This window comes from Primulina eburnea, chromosome 3 (assembly GCF_022965805.1).
Source record: "Primulina eburnea isolate SZY01 chromosome 3, ASM2296580v1, whole genome shotgun sequence".
Taxonomy (NCBI): Eukaryota; Viridiplantae; Streptophyta; class Magnoliopsida; order Lamiales; family Gesneriaceae; genus Primulina; species Primulina eburnea.
The window spans coordinates 18623-29659 of record NC_133103.1 but is presented as its reverse complement, the minus strand read 5'-3'; the positions used below and the strand labels follow the sequence as shown (position 1 = coordinate 29659).

The following is an 11037-nucleotide window of genomic DNA, read 5'->3' as shown; positions in this document are numbered from 1 at the left end:
TGGTCGCCGTGAGGAGGCGGTTCCGGTGGTATGCTTCGCCGGTCAGAATCCGGCGGCGATGACATGGCGGGAGTGGGTGGTGAATAGTGACAAGGTAGTGTGTTTTTTCTCACGCTTTTAGTGTGTGTTTTTTCGGTTTAGGGGTTAGGGTTTAGGGGTTAGGGTTTGGGGTTTGGGGTTTGGGGTTTGGGGTTTAGGGTTAAGGGTTTAGGGTTAGGGTTTAGGGTTTAGGGGTTAGGGGGTTAGTGTTTAGGGGTTTCGGGTTTGGGGTTTGGGGTTTGGGGTTTTAGGGTTTTAGGGTTTAGGGTTTAGGGTTTCGGGTTTGGGGTTTGGGGTTTGGGGTTTGGGGTTTGGGGTCTAGGGTCTAGGGTCTAGGGTTTAGGGTTTTTTTTTTTTTTTTTTTTTCCGGAAAACACCGCCGGATGCGGGGGGGTTTAGGGTTTAGGGTTTTAGGGTTTAGGGTTTAGGGTTTTTTTTTTTTTTTTTTTTTTTTTTTTTACCGGAAAACACCGCCGGATGCGGGGGGTTAGGCAGACCCCTACCTGTATATATCCACAAAATAGAAAGTAACAACAGAAAGAAAACCTAAAAGAGGAGGGGGACTAAACCAAGACCTCCTCAAAAAGGCTACAGCAGTAAAAACAAGAATACCAAGCAGCCTAGGGACATAAATACATAAGCAAAAATAACCCTAGACTACGACAAAAAGTGCGCCAGAAACTAATCAAAAACGAGCTGCGCTAAGAGTCAACACGCCGAAGAAGACCAAATAATAACTGGGAGATGAGTGCAGAAACCATGAAGAAATTCTCATCTCTAAGCCATCACCCTGAAGAATCCAATATGTCAAAACAACTCTAATCTGAAACCGAGTAACTGTATGAATCCCAGCAGTCAAAATAAGATAATGCCAGGAAATCACTGTATAATGACGATAGACGAGCGAAATGAAGATCGCAATCCGGCCAGAACAAAAAATATCCAGCATCCGAAGTAGAAATCTGACGAAGGTATCATAACAATGAAGAGGGTCGTCCGGAAAGAATTCCTGGAACCACCACGACATCCAGTAAACTCCTATGGAAGAACTGAGACGGCGGGCAACGAGAAACTGCAGTAAACGCCCGCCAGGGACCAGAAGTGGACCAAAGAGAGGCCCAAGCAAAAATAGCGCTCCAGGGAATATGAGAGGGCCAAAGAAGAGCACCAAGAGGGTAAGTGCAAGAGCCCACCCAATCCCGAGGAGACCAAACATGTAGTGTGCGAGTGTCTGGGCCCACTCACACCAGCCTGGCAAAACGGGGGAAAAGAGAAACCCCCTAAGTAACAGTACCTGCAAAGAAAAAATATACATATACATATAGAAATACCGAAGAAATGGGTCCAAGGGAAGGGATGGGCTGCAAGCGGCTAAGAACATCGATATCTCAGATAGGGAAGTCCGGAGGTATCCGAACGTGCAAGTATGGAAATGTGCCTAGGGAGGGAGGGACCTAACTCTAAGGTAAAGTGCCTAAGGGTATGGGCCCTCGCCGCCAACGCATCCGCCACCGAATTACCCTCCCGGAATATATGCGAAATATGAACAGACCGCCCCCTCAAAAGGACCAGAATCCTGGATATAATGTGATCAAGACCCCAGCGACATCGACGGGAACGAATGAGCTGAATAGAAGTCAGAGAGTCAAGCTCGATCCAAAGAGGGAAGAAAGAATGATCCGAACAAAGGAGAAGACCCCTCCAAACCGCCCAAAGCTCAGCCCGAAGAGAAGACCCAGCTCCGATGAACTTGCTGAATGAGAGCACGACCCTCCCGGAATCATCCCGAACAACGCCACCAGCAGAGGAGTCCCCAGATGCACCACGCGAGCTCCCATCCACATTAAGCTTGAAGCACCCGGACGGCGGCCGCAGCCAGCGAACAATCGCCGTCCTATGAAATCTGTGGAGAGCAACCGAAATACCCAGCAATCTCGCCACATGAAACACACCCAGCCAATGTCTGGGCTTGACAGTACGCGCAGAGTGGGCGAGACGCAGGTAAGACAAGATCTGGAACTTCACCATCTCTCCAGAAATGGAGAGCTGGCGGTGCTTCGCGTCATTCCGAGCCGTCCAGAGAAACCACAAAATAATGAAAGGGAGAAACTCCCTCACATGGCCCCCTGGAGCCCAGACCAGATCCCGCTTCCAGGCACTAAGGAATAACCGGAAATCCTCGGTGTCAGGGATACGAACCCCAAAGACAGCACCAAAAAAATGCCAAACAGGACGAGCCACCGGGCTGCGAATAAACACATGCGTGAATGTCTCAGACATATCACAACACTGACAACGAGACTCTAACGCAAAGCCACGGCGCTGAAGCACCTCATCAACTGGGAGCCACTGATGCCAAAATCTCCAAAGAAAGAATGACATCGTAGGCCTCAACCAGCTACCCCAACAGGGGCGATTAAAACCAGAGATCGGGGCGCGCAAACGGATCAACTCCCAAGCGGACCTGACAGAAAAATCACCATCGGAGCTATAGATCCATCGAGCCGAGTCCAACTCTCCCGAAAGAATCGGGACCAACACAATCTGCTCCGCAAAAGAAGGAGCAACAACTGAACAAAGAAGGTCAAAATCCCAGGTTCCCTCCGAAAGAAAGTGGGAAACCCGGGCACCACGATCCCCACAGACCTCAGTCTGACTGGACAGGGGAACATCCCTGAACCAACAATCATCCCAAAAAGAAACATCTCCATGGCCGACACGCCAGCGAATACCACTCTCCGCACGAGGCCTGATCTGGAGCAAACGCCGCCAAGTGGGAGAGATAAAACCACGAGAAGAAACACAAGCTGGGTGCGCCAAGAGACAATATTTCCTCATCAAAAATTTGGCCCAGAGGGAAGATCCCTGCCTGAACCGAAACCACAATTTTATGGAGAAGCTATCCACGAGATCTTTCAATCTCCGGAAGCCAAGACCCCCCTCCTCCACGGGGAGGCAAGCCCAAGACCAGCGAGCCCAATGCCATTTCCTCTCCAAGGGCCTGGACCCCCAAAGGAAGGCATTAAAGGCTCTCTCGAGTTTCTCCATGACAGCCAACGGAGGCTGAACAACCTGAAACAAATATATGGGCGTCGAGAGGAGCACGCTACGAATGAGGGTCATGCGGCTCCCCGGAGAAAGAGTACGAGTCTCCCAACCCTCCAACCGCCTCCTAACAGACTGTAAGAGGGGCTCAAAAAGAGAACACGTCCTATTGCCCCGAAATAAGGGGACACCTAGGTACATGATCGGCAAGTGACCCTCCGCAAAGCCAGTGATACGCAAAAGTCTAGAGCGAAGGCGCTCAGAGCATCGCGGAGGTAAAATCAGGGAACTCTTGACAGCATTCACCATCTGTCCCGAACAGTTCTCGTAGTGATGCAGAAAGTCTAAAAGACGCTGCATCCCACGAGACCCACCATTGGCAAAAATAATGATATCATCAGCATAGGCCAGGTGGGAAATCAAAAGATCACAACTAGAACGGTACCTAATAGCAGGATGACGCAAGTAGAGTCTGTCAAGACCACGCGAAAGATACTCCGCCCCTAGGATGAAGAGAAGAGGGGACAACGGGTCTCCCTGCCTGAGGCCCCTGGTCGAACCGAAGAACCCCGAAAGAGAGCCATTGATATTAACGGAGAAATGACAATGAGAAATACAGGCCGACACCAAAGCCACAACCTGCTCAGAGAAACCAAAATGGCGCAAAACAGCAAAAAGGAAAGGCCATTGGACCCGATCATAGGCCTTAGCCATATCCAACTTCAAAATAACATTGCCACCACGAGTGGGGAGAGTGAGACTATGAGTGAGCTCCTGAGCAAGAAGGATGTTATCAGAAATCATCCGTCCCGGAACAAAACCACTCTGATTCAAAGAAATAAGTCTCTCCGCCACAGCCCGCAAGCGAGAGTACAACAACTTAGAAATGATTTTGTTCGTGACATTACAGAGGCTTATCGGACGAAAATCCGACCAAGCCCGAGCACCCTCGACTTTTGGGATCAAAGTAATCGTGGTGGCAGTAAAGCTCTGGGGCAGGGGAGAGCCGCTGAAAAAATCTAAAACCGCATCCAACACATCCTGATGAACGATCTCCCAGCAATGCTGGAAAAACGCCGAAGAGAAGCCATCAGGGCCTGCCACACTGTCAGGAGAAATGGAGAAAACAGTCGCACGCACCTCCTCAAGGGAGGGGGTAGCAGTAATCCCATAATTCTCCTCATCAGAAATCACCGAAGGAAACCCCGAAAAATCAGGACAATCAAGCACAAAGGGATCCCCAGTGAGTAAGTGCTGAAAAAACGAGGCACCCGACTGCTGAATCATATCAGGAGACGTCAGGCAAACCCCATCATCCCATATGCGGAAAATCTTATTAGCCACACGCTTCTTCTTAACCATGTTATGAAAGAGTTTGGTGTTCCGCTCACCATCCTCTAGCCAGTTGCATGCAGCTTTTTGTTTCCAAAAATCCGCCTCCATGGCGGTGACACGCGCCAGATCCGCATTACGATCGGACAAGACAGTCCAATTCGAATCGGAAGGATCGGCCTCACAGGCAAGCTCCGCGGAACGAACCGCACTCTCAGCCTCGGTGATTTTATCAAAGATGTTACCAAAAACATCCCGATTCCACCACTTGAGGTGATTCTTAAGACGCTTCAACTTGACAAAAAGACGCGACATACCAGTCAGACTGCAAGGTAAATTCCAATTAAGCCTAACAGTCTGCAAAAAACCATGGTGCCTAACCCACATACGCTGGAAGCGAAACGAGCTCGGCCCACGGGCAAAAACAGGAGCGGTAACCAAAAGCGGACAGTGATCCGAAACAGTACGAGCGAGATGTTCAACCCGAATCGAGCTGAAATGATCTCCCCAATCAACAGAAACCAAGACCCTGTCCAACCGCTTCCAGATGGTCTTATTCGTCCAAGTGAACGAAGACCCCTCAAAACCAGCATCGATCAGGCCAGAATCAAGAATAAAAGTGTTGAACTCCTCCATGGGTAGCAACCTACCACCACGGGAGCCCAAGCACTCAGAAGCATCCCTGACGACATTAAAGTCGCCGCCAACCAGCCAGGGACCCAAAACAGGCTTGACCAAAAGCAAGGAAGCCCAAAGATCCCTACGCTGGACATAATCACATCTAGCATAGACAAAAGAACAAAATATCTCTGTCGGCAAGAAAGAGGCAGAGACTCTGATGTGAAGGAACTGAGCATGATCAAAAACACACTCCGCCCTCACATCAGCAGCAAAAAAGACCCAGATATGACCGGAGAGATTAGAGATGACTCCAGAAAACCCCAAACGGCGAGTCATGAATCTCGGATCCAGATCAATCATGGGCTCCAAAACAGCCAAAAACCTTAATCTGTTTCTCCTTCACAAAGGCATGAAGCCTCTGCTGGGACTCCGAACCGCGAAGTCCCCGGATATTCCAGATTAAGCAATTCATGGGGAACGGGTGGAAGAAGGACCCGATCGCTTTTTATGCGATCGCCGACCATCATCCTGAGGTCTTTTTCTGGGATTGGACATGTCAGTGTCCAGAATACTACACTCGGACCCACAGCTAAATCCAGACACAGAATGTCGATCAAAATCCTGATCAGGATCATCAGCCGACATGTGACTGGGGGTCATCTCAAGAATAGGGGGTCCCTGTCGAGCAATCAACTCGTCCAGCATAGAAGTGGCATCAGCAGGGGATGCAGGAAAAGATGGGACCGAGTGGCTGCTATGATTTTCAATACAAACCTCCGGAGGGACAAACACAGTCACCACATCCGGGCGTGGAGATCCAAGGTCATCCACGCAGTCCACAAAAGGAACACTCTCATCGTCCTCAGCCACCGTGACCGCAGGGCGGTCAGAAGAAGGGGCCTCCTGATGAGAACTCAAACCGACAGAGGGATCAGGAACACCTAATCCAAGCTCCTCAGAGCCAACCTCTGTCTCCTGCAAATGTGAAAGAACTCCAAAAGAGTTCGAAGCAAGAGGGTCATCCCTCGGGAGAGCCTGACGAACAGGCCTCCGTCTCTGTCTACGTCGGGGACCATGGCCATTGACATGAAGCTGGGGCTGTGGTCCCGGGACAATGACATGGGCTGCACCCTCAGGTGGTGCCTGAGCAGGAGGCGCCTCCGGCTGAGGAGGCCCTCGATCCGCAGGCTTGGATCGAGCAGGTCTAGGATTTTTGCCATGAGAATAGCAAACGGCGGTCGAATGACCCAACATTTTGCAATCCAAGCAATACCCAGGTATTTTCTCATACACAACATCAATCTCCTGGGTATGATCTCCCCAACCCACCCAAATTTGCTTAACTGGTGGTTCCAACACATTCATCTCCACACAGACTCGAGCAAAAGCGCTCCGAGAGGAGTCAGCAGTAAAGTCATCCATTTTCACCGGGTTGCCCAAAATCTTAGCAAGGGCAAAAAGGCTTTTTTTGTTAAACAGGTGAATGGGCAAACCCGGGAAACGCACCCAAACCGGTGCGATGGGAGATTCTTCCTGAAGATTAAATTCCGGGGTCCATTTGGAAAAACGGATCCCGAGAGGTCCAACCATCATCTGCCCACGCGTCCAAAAGAACGCATAATCCTCCTCACACTGAAGTGACAGGATCAGAAAACCCCGAGGCAAAAACCTCAAATCAAAAGATCGCTTCAATCCCAAACGAGCAAATGCCTTCGAAATTTCCGAGTTTGGAACTAAGGATCTATTACCAGATATCTTCCCAACTAAAGAAAACTTAAAAGGCTCAATCAGAGAAGACATTACCTCATCCGGGAATAAAATACCCAGTTTCCCATCCTTAAGAGTCGGTCGGGGCATTTCATCCATGGCGTTCACGACATCTCCAAAGCCATTCTTCCCCGAGCGAGGGGAAGTCGGAGCCAGAGCATCCCTAAATGACACCGGAAATGTCTTAGTCGCCCGAAAATCAGATTTAGAACTCATACCCGAGTTGTTGACTGTTGAGTTGACCCGGTCAACTCGCTGAGTTGACCCGCCCGAGTTGACCGGCGAGTTGACCACCGGAGCTGTACCAAAGATCGGCGAGGACGAGGAGATCACGGAACCGGTCTTCAATCCACTGGAACCGGCCGGCAGAGGGGTCGATTGAACCAAAGGATGAGAGTAAAATCGAGTTTGCCCTAGAAATTGGGGGTTTCCGACCGGTGGCCGGAAACCGGAAATTGATGGAGGCAAAACTCTACCCATAGGTGGACGATCATCGTGTGAAGAGGAATTGAAAAAATACCCAGGAACGACGCCGGAATTGAGCGAGGAAGATGACGGAAAAGTACCGTCCGCCGCGGAAATCTTAGATCTGAAATTGCCGGCGACGGTGAACGGTGTTGGGCACGAAACCGGTACGATTGGAATCGTCTGAGAGTGGGTATCACAGATCGGGGCTTGGATTGAAACGAGATTGCAAGAATCCACCGGAATCGAAGATGGCATCTCCGGCGAGTTTTTGAACAGTGCAGTCGGAACTTTGCACGTCGATTGCGGCTGAGATACGTGATTATAAGGTGTGGGGCTGGTACCAATCGAAGTGTCGGACTGAGGCGAATCGAATGATGGCAGTCCGGCGCCGAGAGGAGCAGTAACCGGCGCCGGCGAAGAAGTGGACGGAAAAGCCAGATTTTCGAACTGAAAAATCGAGGGGTTACCGGACTCCAATGGGGCTGAAACTTGGACAGGGTGGTCGCCGTGAGGAGGCGGTTCAGGTGGGGTGGTTGGCCGGCCGGGATCCGCGGCGGCGGCATGGCGGCAGGTAGGGCGTGAATAGTGACGGTTTTAGTGTGTTTTTTCTCACGTTTTACTGTGTGTTTTTTAAGAGAAAATTTTTTGGGGGCAAAATGGTTTGGTTTGGTTTAGGGTTTAGGGTTTTGGGTTTAGGGTTTTAGGGTTTGGGGTTTGGGTTTAGGGTTTAGGGTTTAGGGTTTAGGGTTTAGGGTTTTTTTTTTTTTTTTTAGGGTTTAGGGTTTGGGGTTTGGGTTTGGGGGTTGGGGTTTGGGGTTTGGGGGTTGGGGGTTGGGTTTAGGGTTTAGGGTTTAGAGTTTAGGGTGTTTTTTTTTTTTTTTTTTTTTTTTTTTTTTTTTTTTTAAAAGAAAACACCGCCGGAAGCGGGGGGGTTAGGCAGACCCCTACCTGTATATAACATCAAAAACAAAAGTACAACATAAAAACCTAACGAGAGGGGGACTATACCAAGACCTCTCGAAAAGCTACCACACAACAAACCTAAAGCATAACACTAGGGTGGCAAATAAGTGAGCCAAAACATAATCCCTAGGAAAAGCGTATAATACAGATAAACATCAATAAGCAACATGAAATACATGGAAATAAATCGAAACCTATCTAAGCAGCAGAGATCCGGCTCAGAAGTAGGTGCAAAAGACCACCGATGGTACCCAAGTCTGAGCCATGTGCCAGTGTAATGCCAAACTGAATAATACATCCTAATCCGAGATCGATCTGCTATGCATGATCTAGCAGTCAAAATAGTATGCAGCTGGAAAGTCACCGTGCAAAACAGTCGAAACACAAAAAAAGGACCATAATCCAGCTCAAGTCAGAAATCCAAGCGTGACGGTAACTCTGAAATAAGATGCAACCAATACAGAACATCCAGAGCCACCAAAGCGCTGAGCGAAAGTAGAAACATATAAATCCCGACAAGAATGAGGCTCCGGGCCAAAGAGACCACCGAAATAGATCATCCAGAACCACCATAACAATCGGCAAGAGAGCATAAAAGAGAAAAAAAGGCGGTCAAGGAGAAGCCTGCAGTGAGCGCCTGCCGTAAACCAGGAATGGTCCAAAGAGAAGCACCGATGGAAGAAGTGCTGGGACCCGTCCAAGTCCAAAGGAACATAATATGGAGAGTGCAAGTGTTTGAGCCAACTTGCACATCTCAAATGAGCGATAAAAAACAAACTCCGAGCAAAAAGACCTGCAAGAAAAATACATACATATACATAGATAAAGAAATAGATCCAAAAGGAAGAAGGGGCTACAAATGGCTAAGAATATCTGGATCTGAGATAAGGGAGCCCAGAACGATCCGAACGGGCAAGGATGGAGATGTGGCTGGGTAAAGAAGGACCTAACTCTAAGGTAAACTGCCGAAGGTCATGAGCCCTAGCCGCCAAAGCATCCGCCACCGAATTACCCTCCCGGTATATATGCGAGATATGAACCATACGCCCCTCAAGAGAACCAAAATCCTAGACACAATGTGATCCAGCCCCCAACGACACTGACGAGAGCGGAGGATCTGAATAGAAATCTGAGAATCAACCTCGATCCAAAGAGGGAAAAAAGAAAGGTCAGAACAAAGGATAAGACCCCTCCAGACCGCCCAGAGTTCCGCCCGGATAGTAGACCCAGCTCCAATAAACTCACTGAACGAAAGCAAGACCCGCCCAGAATGATCACGAACGACGCCACTAACCGAAGAATCCCAGGATTCCCTCTCGAACTCCCATCCACATTAAGCTTAAAGCAACTGAACGGTGGCCGAAGCCAACGAACAATCGCCGTCCGATGATATCTGTAAAAGCAAACCGAGATCCCCAGTGATCGCGCCACCTGGAAATAACCCACCCAATGCTTGGGTTTGACAGTACGCGCAGAATGGGCGAGGCGCAGGTAAGACAAGATCTGGAACTTCACCGTCTCTCCAGAAATGGAGAGCTGGCGGTGCTTCGCATCATTCCGAGCCGTCCAGAGAAACCACAAGATAATGAAAGGGAGAAACTCCCTCACATGGGCCCCCCTGGGGCCCAGACCAGATTCCGCTTCCAGGCACTAAGGAATAACCGGAAATCCTCGGTGTCAGGGATACGAACCCCAAAGACAGCACCAAAAAAATGCCAAACAGGACGAGCCACCGGGCTGCGAATAAACACATGCGTGAATGTCTCAGACATATCACAACACTGACAACGAGACGCTAACGCAAAGCCACGGCGCTGAAGCACCTCATCAACTGGGAGCCACTGATGCCAAAATCTCCAAAGAAAGAATGACATTGTAGGCCTCAACCAGCTACCCCAACAGGGACGATTAAAACCAGAGATCGGGGCGCGCAAACGGATCAACTCCCAAGCGGACTGACAGAAAAATCACCATCGGAGCTATGGATCCATCGAGCCGAATCCAACTCTCCCGAAAGAATCGGGACCAACACAATCTGCTCCGCAAAAGAAGGAGCAACAACTGAACAAAGAAGGTCAAAATCCCAGGTTCCCTCCGAAATAAATGGGAAACCCGGGCACCACGATCCCCACAGACCTCAGTCTGACTGGACAGGGGAACATCCCTGAACCAACAATCATCCCAAAAAGAAATATCTCCATGGCCAACACGCCAGCGAATTCCACTCTCCGCACGAGGCTTGATCTGGAGCAGACGCCGCCAAGTGGGAGAGATAAAACCACGAGAAGAAACACAAGCTGGGTGCGCCAAGAGACAATATTTCCTCATCAAAAATTTGGCCCAGAGGGAAGATCCCTGCCTGAACCGAACCACAGTTTTATGGAGAAGCTATCCACGAGATCTTTCAATCTCCGAAAGCCAAGACCCCCCTCTTCCACGGGGAGGCAAGCCCGAGACCAACGAGCCCAATGCAATTTCTTCTCCGAGGGCCTGGACCCCAAAGAAAGGCATTAAAGGCTCTCTCAAGTTTCTCCATGACAAGCCAACGGAGGCTGAACAACCTGAAACAAATATATGGGCATCGAGAGGAGCACGCTACGAATGAGGGTCATGCGGCTCCCCGGAGAAAGAGTGCGAATCTCCCAACCCTCCAACCGCCTCCTAACAGACTGTACGAGGGGCTCAAAAAGGGAAACACGTCCTATTGCCCCGAAATAAGGGGACACCTAGGTTTGATCGGCAAGTACCCTCCGCAAAGCCAGTGATACGCAAAAGTCTAGAGCGAAGGCGCTCAGAGCATCG

The 11037-nt window shown here is 49.8% G+C and overlaps 1 protein-coding gene across 1 annotated transcript; it reads right to left on the bottom strand.

The window, feature by feature from the left end:
* Positions 1-724: 724 nt before the first annotated feature.
* On the bottom strand, positions 725-5397 carry LOC140828489 (uncharacterized). Its single transcript, XM_073191434.1, has 2 exons — positions 1609-5397; positions 725-1333 (listed from the first exon to the last, which is right to left on the bottom strand). The coding sequence occupies exons 1-2, from the start codon at positions 5395-5397 to the stop codon at positions 725-727; spliced, it is 4398 nt and encodes a 1465-aa protein (XP_073047535.1).
* Positions 5398-11037: the final 5640 nt, after the last annotated feature.

Bases quoted from the DNA above. Each gene is read 5' to 3' on its own strand.
- LOC140828489 (XM_073191434.1), bottom strand. From the start codon at position 5,397: ATGATTGATCTGGATCCGAGATTCATGACTCGCCGTTTGGGGTTTTCT. The intron at 1,334-1,608 runs GTCCTTTTGAGG...TTTTCTTTGCAG, and splicing joins ACATTATATCCAGGATTCTG to GTACTGTTACTTAGGGGGTT.